Source organism: Coturnix japonica, chromosome 3, assembly GCF_001577835.2.
Source record: "Coturnix japonica isolate 7356 chromosome 3, Coturnix japonica 2.1, whole genome shotgun sequence".
NCBI classification, from domain to species: Eukaryota; Metazoa; Chordata; class Aves; order Galliformes; family Phasianidae; genus Coturnix; species Coturnix japonica.
Genome location: NC_029518.1, coordinates 96430323 through 96439956, shown reverse-complemented (window position 1 = coordinate 96439956; position 9634 = coordinate 96430323). Strand labels below are relative to the sequence as shown.

At 54.5% G+C, this 9634-nt stretch overlaps 1 protein-coding gene across 1 annotated transcript; it reads right to left on the bottom strand.

Annotated features, from left to right (window-relative positions):
* Nucleotides 1–255: 255 nt before the first annotated feature.
* Nucleotides 256–7975, bottom strand: LOC107312413. The gene is made up of 5 exons (XM_015859829.2): nucleotides 7883–7975; nucleotides 6628–6722; nucleotides 6437–6494; nucleotides 5843–5894; nucleotides 256–4104 (listed from the first exon to the last, which is right to left on the bottom strand). The coding sequence occupies exons 2-5, from the start codon at nucleotides 6711–6713 to the stop codon at nucleotides 3665–3667; spliced, it is 636 nt and encodes a 211-aa protein (XP_015715315.2). The 5' UTR covers nucleotides 6714–6722; nucleotides 7883–7975; the 3' UTR covers nucleotides 256–3664.
* Nucleotides 7976–9634: the final 1659 nt, after the last annotated feature.

Sequence of the window (9634 nt, the reverse complement as noted above, 5' to 3'; positions counted from 1 at the left end):
GAATCTCCATGAACCCATAAGTGAAAGATTCCAGTTGAAAGTATATTGTGATGGTTTATCCTGTTTTGTATAAGTAGAACTAAAATGTGCCAGATTCTGTTTTCCTGGCTTTATAGTGTTCCCTAGCACAGTGTTCTCATGTTGTGATATATGCAGTGTGAGCAACGTACCCAATTGTGCAACATTTTAAAGCAGAGTGGGAAAAAAAACACACAAGAAAACAGTGGAGAGAAAAATCCAATACGAAGAGCTGTGTCCATGGGATGATCATTAGTTACAGCTTTAATTTCAGTTAATATTAAATGTTAGCTTGAGACTAACAGTGCTTAGCAGTTGAATAAGCTTGGCTTGGTTTTACCCACCCACTGCTCTGCCTGGCGTTGTGCTTTGGCCGCTGTCCCTCAACCTCAAGAGATTATTCATTTCTGAGTACACAAGCTTGGGATAAACTGCTTAACTGACATTTTGGGTCTATTAATATCGTTCATTTTGTTTTGGTACGAGATGAATCAGAGCCACGCCACCAAGACCAAATTAACCAAATAAACTGGAGGATTTTTTTTTGGCCAAATTTTCCTACGTGTCATTGACAATATGAAGGACCAACGTGTGCTGAGATCTGAGCAACTCCAGAGCGTGAAAATCCAGTCTTAAAGTGACTCTTATTCTTGCAGTCTTGTTGCAGACATTTGAAATGTGCTGTTTTTCAACTCCTCAGCTTATGGGATCAAGTAATATGGGGAAGGAATATGGGAAGGAGAAAATAATGTAAATTTATAGCTGCCAATGCTGTTGAATGAGAGCGTGATGTTTTGCTGACAGGCATCCTCCATGGATCCGGATGCTTCCATCTGGACTTCCTGAGGTGTTGCGCTGCCTCGTGCAGCTCTACTGACCCTCCTTGCACTAACTCTCATTCCCATCATGAGCTGAAAACAGCAGAAGAGCCCAAGCCCTTGAGACTTGAAGTGCAGGTGCTCCTCTGTATCATCTCTTGCCAGAGCAGTCTGGCTGTGGGATCCATGCTCTGGCCCAGCTTTTGGGGGTGTTTCATCCCAAAGGAACTCTGAGCTCATCAGTGCTGTGATGTTGGCCATTGGTCTTTTAGCAATGAGGCCAAAGCCTCTGTGCTGGGATGTGGTGTCCATTTTAGATGGCCATCGCCTCAAAATGGTCTCATGAAGTGCCTGTATGTGCATCTCAAATGATCCCAAGAAGCATCTGGACAACGCACTCAGTCACACTGCCTGATTTTCCAGGACTTGGACTCAATGATCCTTATGAAGCCCTTCCAACTGGAGCGATTCTGTGATTCTACGACGGGATTTAGGAGGATTTCCTTATTTTACAGTGCATCGGCCACGATGGCAGCAATAACGTTACTGAATTTAAGGTCTTTGAGTACCTCTGATCAAATCTGGCTGCATCCATGCCCCTGGAAAAGAGCTGCATCCTGGAAGCTGCCCACAGCTGGTGCCAGCCCTGCGCCTGGGAGTCACCAAAAAGGAGAGGGTTTGCCTGCTTGTATTCCATTTCCCTCAGCAGAAGCACAGTGCAGCTGGCACGGCTCTCCCAGCCAACGCAGCTCGCGTGTTCAAAAGCTGGATTTAGTCTTCTCATGGGAGGAGGAAAATGTTTGGAAATGCGATGCCAGGGATCCCTGATAGCCTGAAAAACCAGCGGGGTCAAGCAGAAGCCATCGAGCGTGTCTGTGGTTGCACAAGCTGCTTGGCGCACAGTGTGCTCACAGTTCTGGCTTTGGCATGCCCAGCTCCTGACTTTTATACGCTCGTTGCTGACATGATGCAGATTTAACTGTTACCGCCTGGGGCCACGTAACAGCAAAGCCCCCAGGCCAGCTGCTCTGCTGCTCCGCTGCTGCATCCTATCGTTGATAATTCAGCTGGTGAGTGGTCACACATTGTGGCATAGCTTGTATGTGATTGGCACCGTGGGACAGAGCCAGACCTGGGCACAGGAGTGGGTCTGGTGCAGGTTGCTGTGCCATGCACCCAGCTCCTCCAGGCACACGCAGCTGAGCCTCCCCCCTCCCTGCAGCCCAAGCAGGGAGAAGCCAAGAGAGGAAGAGACACTCACGAGGTTTCCTTTTCTGCTCTTTGCCTCCTTATGTTGTTTTTTTTTTTTTTTTAATAAACTCTGTCCTGTTTGCTTTTTTTTTCTTTCCCCTCCCTTCCTTCGCCTTCTCATTTTTAACTCTTTGCTTCCTCTCCCAGCGCTGCTCTTTTTTTTGCACTGCTAGCACAGCTTCAGCAAGCACCAAGTATTCTTTAATATACTCCTCCAGGTGTACTTTGCTTGTTCTTGCATCTCATCTGGGCTTATTTTGGGAACTGAGAGGATCCAAGCTACTGCAATGTGGAGCTCCATGAAGAGCTGCTCACCACCAGCCAGCCCTCGTTCTTCCCCTCCGCTTCATTCAAGATAGAAGATTAATCATTAACCAACTTGTCCTTTGAGCGGCACGCAAAGAAAACCCGTAACACCTGAGGGTAACAGCGGCCAAGGCGCAGCCCTGGAGCCTGCTTGCTTTTGCTGGGGAGCCACTCCAGGAGCTGACACTGCTCTACCACTGTCTGGGTCGCATCTCTTGTGTGTAGCACTTATGGAGATTCTTGTGAATATTCCCCCCACTGCCCACCTTTGGGCTCCCCTCCAAGCCCAGTGTGAGCTTATAGAAGGGGAGATAACTGTATAGGAAGGCAGATGGGTGTAGAGAGCGGTGTATGTGGAGGCAGATGAATATGCAGCAAGAGTGTAGGAATGCAGGAGTGTTTAGGAAGGTAGACATGCATAGATGGTTGTCTGAGGTGGTGAATGAGCATATAGGAAGGCAGGTGAGTGTGTAGGACAGCAGGTGAGCAACTGGAAGTGATTATCTAGCAGCTAAAATGGGGCCATGCCCATATGTCACTGCGGAGCTCTCAGCACATGAGCACCTCTGGACCCTACAGCACAGGGATTTCCCCAGCACTGCAACCCTGAAGCACAAGGATTTCCTCCAGCACTGCCCTGCAGTGGCTTAGGGCACCTCTGGGAACATTAGGAAGTGCTGAGCAGAGGGCTGAGGAATGTCCCTGATTTCCCCTGGCTCCGAAAGCTCCCCAGATCTTGCACCGAAATGAGTCACCCCATGCAACATGCTGCCAACCATCAACAAGTGAGAACAGAAACGTCCCCGGCTCCCGTGCCAGCAGTCACGTCAAAGGGCCATACTTCTTATTAGTGTGTTTGGGTTTTTTTTTTCTCCTTTAAAGCAAAATCCCTTTCTGCTCCATCTGACTCCGCCCCAGCAAAGCCACTGCTTGAAGCAGAGCAAAGTGGCACAGGGAATTACTCTGTGTCCCCATGGGATGCAGCTTGGTATTTCTGGGGGGAAAGCTCTGGGATGCCGTGATCTGAGAAGACCCTGAGTTGCCCATGCTGCATCAGTGCAAGGGGAGCACAGAGCTGGTCGCAGGGCTGCAGACGTGTGGGGATGTCCCAGTAGAACACTCAAAACTCAAAGCCTGTGTCTGAGAGCAGAGTCCCAAAGCTCCATGAGCTCCAGCAGGTTGGGGCTGTTCCCACTGCCCTCTGGAGCAGAACCTTTCCCTAGCACCCAGCCTTTTCCAAGTGTCCAATCCAGAGATCCTTCCATCCCATCCTAAAGGATGTCAAAGCGTTTCTCTGGCAGTGCTGGAGCTGCCTCTTCCTCAGACTCAGTGCTGTTGGGCACCGTGTGCTGCTGTGCCCGGGGCACTTTGCAGATGCGAGCATACACAGGTATGGGGCTGCCTGTGCTGCACGGCTCCTCTTGCACAACAACGCCCTGCATGGAGTCCCCACTGTCCCCACTGTCCCTGTAGGGCTTCTCCAGCCCAGCACTGAGCTGCTGGGATTTGTAGCGGATGCTTTCGTAGATGGGCCCCTGAGCATCCTGCACTGTGGGCTCTGTGGTGTCACTGGGCAGCAGCGGGAGCTGCCGGTGCCGAAGGAAGTCTGGGGTCCTCTGGGAGGATGTAGGGGATGTGTTGGGTTGTGGTGACCCGGAGATGCCCGTGTTCCCCTCATTGGTGACATCTGTCCTGCTGCAAGGCGATGAACCTGCAGGGAAGGAGAGGGAAGAGGCTGAGGAAGGGGAGATTCTTAGGGCACCTCCTAATTTCAGGGTAAGGTAGAAATGAGTCGATGTTCTTAAATAAGAGCATTGGTGCTGTTCCTCCTGCCTGCCGGTTCTATCCCTTCTCTTTGGGTTTCTGCAAGGAATTCACCAGAAAGCAAAGGAAAACCCCATGCATCCCATGCTCCCCACCTTCTCTCGCTGCTCAAATATTTATTTAAGGAGGAGGTTCTGCCCTGTGTGCAGGATCTGTCAACAGCAGGAGGTGGCAGAGTGGGTGCCGAGCCGGTTTGTTCACCTCCAAGATAAAGGAGGCTCTGGAATCGGTTTCCTTCTGCATCATAACTGTTCCTCTCTTCCTGTTGTAAATCTGCAGGGACGTGGTGCTGTGGGATTTGAGCAACCCCAAAGTGGACGCCCCGATGTGAGCATCCCAATGCGAGTATCCCAACCTGAACTCTCCAGTGCGGGAACCTCAAAGTTGGCACCCCAATATGAGTATCCCAGTGCAAGCATCCCAATGTGAGCACAACAGTGAGTATTCCAAAGTGGACATCCCATCACGGGCACTCCAACATGAGAATCCTACTGCAAACATCCCCATGTGAGCATCCCAAATGGGCATCCCAACCTACAGCATCCCAACCTACAGCATCCCAACCTACAGCATCCCAACCTACAGCATCCCAAATGAGCATCCCAACCNCTGAGCATCCCAATGTGAGCATCCCAAATGGGCGTCCCAACCTGAGCATCCCAAATGGGCATCCCAACCTGAGCATCCCAATGTGAGCATCCCAAGTGTGAGCGCCCCAACCTGAGCATCCCCATGTGAGCATCCCAAATGGGCGTCCCAACCTGAGCATCCCAATGTGAACATCCCAAATGGGTGTCCCAACATGAGCATTCCAATGTGAGCATCCCAAATGGGCGTCCCAACCTGAGCATTCCAATGTGAGCATCCCAAATGGGCGTCCCAACCTGAGCATCCCAATGTGAGCATCCCAAGTGTGAGCGCCCCAACCTGAGCATCCCAATGTGAGCATCCCAATGTGAGCATCCCAAATAGGCGTCCCAACGTGAGCATCCCAATGTGAGCATCCCAAATGGGCGTCCCAACCTGAGCATCCCAGTGTGAACATCCCAAGTGTGAGAGCCCTAACCTGAGCATCCCAATGTGAGCATCCCAAGTGAGCACCCCAACTTGAGCATCCCAATGTGAGCATCCCAAGTGTGAGCACCCCAACTTGAGCATCCCAATGTGGGCATCCCAAATGGGCGTCCCAACCTGAGCATCCCAGTGTGAGCACCCTAAAGTGGTCATCCCAAGCTGAGCACCCCGAGGTGGCCGCCCCTATATGAGCAGCAGCAGCTCAAAGTCCCGCAGATCCGCTGCTCCTCCCAGTCCGCCGGGCGAGCAAATCATTAACGGCACCGGCAGCACCGCGCTGCGGACCTTCGGACTGCGGCGGCACAGAGCACAGACACGCATGCATGCACGCGTGTGTCTGTGCACGTGTATTTGCACGTGTGCAAATGCAACGCTTGTGCACCCAAGCGCGTGCGTGTACACATTTGCACGCTCATGTTGCACACTTAGGCAGTGTTAGTGCAGTGGTTTGCTCGCTCCCAGTGCTCACACCCCAGTGCGTGGGGCAGTACGAGCAACCAGTGCGTGTCCCATCGCTGTCCCCGTGTCTCTGTCCCCCGCCCCGTTCCTACCTCCCAGCAGCGCTGCTCCCCCATCGCTGCAGTCCGGTCCCGACAGCGTCACCTGCAGCAGAAACAAAGAGACGCTCGTGCACCCGCCCCAAACTCTTGTGCAACGCTCATGCACGCCCACACAGCTCATGCCTGCCCCCCATTGCCGCTCATTGCCCCCTATCGACCCCCAGCCCCGCAAATATCCCCTCCGGCTTTTAGGGGTGAGCTGGGCTCAGTGCCCCCCCAACCCACGCGAACCCCCCCCCGCTGAGGGCTGTCCCTGCGTCCTCTTGATGCTTTGGGTTTGTGTTTTTTGGGGGGGGACTCGGGGCCGTTCCCGCTGCCGACGCTGGGGGGCTGTCCAAGCCCGTGCGACAGCGCTGTCCCCAAGGAAGCGACGCGGCGACATCCGACAGCGCCACGTTTTGGGTGAAGAAAGGATCCCATCGGGTGTGGGAGATGGAGGGACACGCAGCCCGTTTGTCCTCTTGTCTGGCTGTCCCCGCAGGGACCGGCTGTCATTGGGATGGGGACGTTGGCAGTGGGAACACAAGGACAAGAAGGGGATGGGGACACAGAGAAGACCCCCCCCCCCCCCCCCAGGTCTCTCACCAGCCCGGAGTTCCCTGCGGCGTTCCCGGTGCTCTGGGTGGAGAAGCGGCCGCTCGTCCTGTAGAAAGCGGTTGGTGACACCCATGTCCCCACGGCTGCCCTTTGGCATCCAGCAATGCTGAGCCAAAAGGCATGACACGACCCCCATGGGGTGCTGCGTCCTCACCAATCCCCCGTGTGAGGGCACATACCTGGGGCAGAGGGCGCAGAGGAACAGCAATAGCAGGAACCCAATGGGTGCAGCAGCAGCCAAACCCCACGGCAGCACCGGGGCCATCGGTGGAAGCTGGTGGGGGACGGGCACACGTCAGGCTGGGTGCAGGACTGACCTCCCTCTGCTTCCAGGAAGCTTTTCCCACACACATTCCATAGGAATTCCCGTCCTTTGGTCCCACCAGGGCTCAGCCCACAGAGGGTTTGGGGTGATAGCAGCGTGGGCAGGGCCCTATGCCCAGTGTTGGCACCCCATGGGCCGTGGTGCCTGCAGGCTGCAGGAAGCCGTGCCCCATCGCAGGGCTGGATTGCTGGCATAGCTGTGCCGTGACACAGCGCTGTCACACCCCATGGCGCCCGGCTCACCTCCCAGCTTCTGCTCTTACTCAAACACCCATCCCTGCTACGTCCCCACAGTATTCCATTGCATTCCTACCACATCCCTAATGCATCCCTATTACATCCCTTGTGCATCCCTAGTGCATTCCCACTGCATCCCTGCTGCATCCCCCTCTGAAACCTTGCTCCATCCCCACTGCATTTCTACTGCATCCCTGTCGCATTCCCACTGCATCCCTACTACATCCCTGCTACGTGTCTACCATATCCCCCTACATTCCCACTGCATCCCTCTGCAGCCATCCAGCATCCCTGCTGCACCCCAAACCACGCTGCATCCCCACTGCATCCCGCATTGTATCCTTATGGGACACTTCTGAGCCCACCCAGGCTCTGTCTCCCACCAGACCCCTGCCCAACACAGACTGGGGGCTGGTTTGGCTCCCCCACGGGGATGTTTCAGGGTGGGAGCCCTGCAAAGAGAGCCAGGAGCTGCCCAACAGGCTGAGCCTGCTCTGCCAGCTCTGTGCCACCCTGCCCAGTGCTGGCACCCTATTGTGCCCCCTGTGCCCAGAGCACCCTGCCTGTACTGTGAGGCTGTTAGAGGTGAGTTGTCCCCAGTGTGGGTGCCCTCACCACGATGTGCTGGGCTCAGTGGGGTGATTGGTCACAGCCTGGAGGGATTTTTCCTCTGAAATCCATTCAGTCAAGAACTTGATCCTAATGGATGCTCCAGGGGAGCACTTTCAGACATGTCCCATCCCTCCAAGCCCACCCTGCCTCACTTACCCCATCTGAGACCATCATGTACCCATGTTCCCCACAGCCCAGCCTCAAGGCCCAGGACCTCCCATACCCCTCTGTGTACCCCTCCCCAGGCTCAGAGACACTCACCCAGGTGCTGCCCGACCCCTGGGTGCTGCCGGCTGCTGCTCTGCTCAACTTTGGCCAGGAGCAGTGGGTGGCACCCGCCACACCCCAGCTTCCTGCTGCTGTCTCACCCAGCCCCATGGAGCTCTGCCATGGGCATGCAGGTAAACCCTGAGCCCCAGCAGCACCAAAACCAGCAACCCTTGGGGGATCCTGAACACCCATGGGGGGTCCAAACAGCCATAGGGGGTCCTGAAGCCCAGGGAAGGCCCTGCAGCCTCATGAGCTTGGGGAGCTGCTGGGAAGGCTTTCCCTTCCCTTCCCTTCCCTTCCCTTCCCTTCCCTTCCCTTCCCTTCCCTCCCTTTCCCTTGCACTTCCTTCCCTTCCTTCCCTTCGCTTCCTTCCGCTTCCTCCCTTCCCTTCCCTTCCCTTGCCCTTCCCTCCCCTTCCGCTCCTCCCTTCCCTTCGCCTTCCCCTTCCCCTCCTTCCCTCCCTCCCCTTCCCTCCCCTTCCCTCCCCCTCCCCCCCCTTCCCTCCCCTTCCCTTCTCTTTCCTTCTCTTCCTACCCCTTCCTCTTCTCCTTTCCTTCCCTTCCCTCCACTCCCCTTTTCTCCCCTCCATTCTCCTCCTCTCCCCATCCCCTCCCCTTTCCCATGCCAACACACGGACACAGCCATGGCAAAGCTGCCTCCCAAGAAGCAATAAGTTCCCAGCAGCCCCCCAGGAATGTTCTGTTCATCCCGAGCCCACTCAAAAGGTGCCCACATATTCTGCAGAGGGCAGCACGACATCGGTGTTGGACCATCACATCATTCCCAGTGCCATTTCTGGGGGCAAATCTGTGTTTTTCAGCCAAGTGCTGAAAGTCCAGAACCATGGGGATGTGGCACTGAGGGATGTGGGCATGGGGGAGTGGACTGGGGTTGGGCTGGGTGATCTGAGAGGTCTTTTCTAATCTGAATGGTTCTATGATGCCCTCCCCAGGCTGATGCCCAGCCCAGTGCCTGATGGCTCTGAGGTTTTGGTACAGCGATCCCATGCTGGTGTCCTCCAAACCAGGGAGCAGTGGTGGCATTTGATGATTCTGGCCTCCTGCCATTTGTAATTAAGCCGTATGCCTCCAGCGGTCATTTGTCACCCTATTTTAAGCCTGCTGGAGCTGATGTGCCGTTCCTGATGGTCTTACTTAAAAATTTAATGACTTATAAAATTTTTCATAAGGCTGAGAAATGTATTTGTCACCCCGCATCACAGCTGCACAGCGCTACCAATGCAGTGCCACCTGCAGAGTTGGGTTTTGCATCATTTTGGGCTCATCCTCAGGGGCATCTCACAGCCCCTGGCTGCGGTGCTGGGCACCCTGGGTGGCTCTGCTGGGGCAGGAAGGGGCCAGAGGGACACAGGGATGCATCCAACCCTGGATGCATCCAGAACCTGAGGCTCTATGGGCTGAGCATGGTGAAGGATGATCTCACTGAGGCTCCCTTCCATCCATCCCTGGAGGTGTTCAAGGCCAGGTTGGATGGGGTCCTGGGCAGCCTGGGCTGGTATTAAATGTGGAGGTTGGTGGCCCTGAATGCAGCAGGGGGTTGAAGCCTCATGATCCTTGAGGTCCCTTCCAACCCAAGCCATTCTATGATTCTATGATTCTATGATTCTATGATTCTGTGATTCTATGATTCTATGATTCTATGATTCTATGATTCTATGATTCTGTGATTCTGTGATTCTGTGATTCTATGATTCTATGATTCTATGATTCTATGATTCTATGA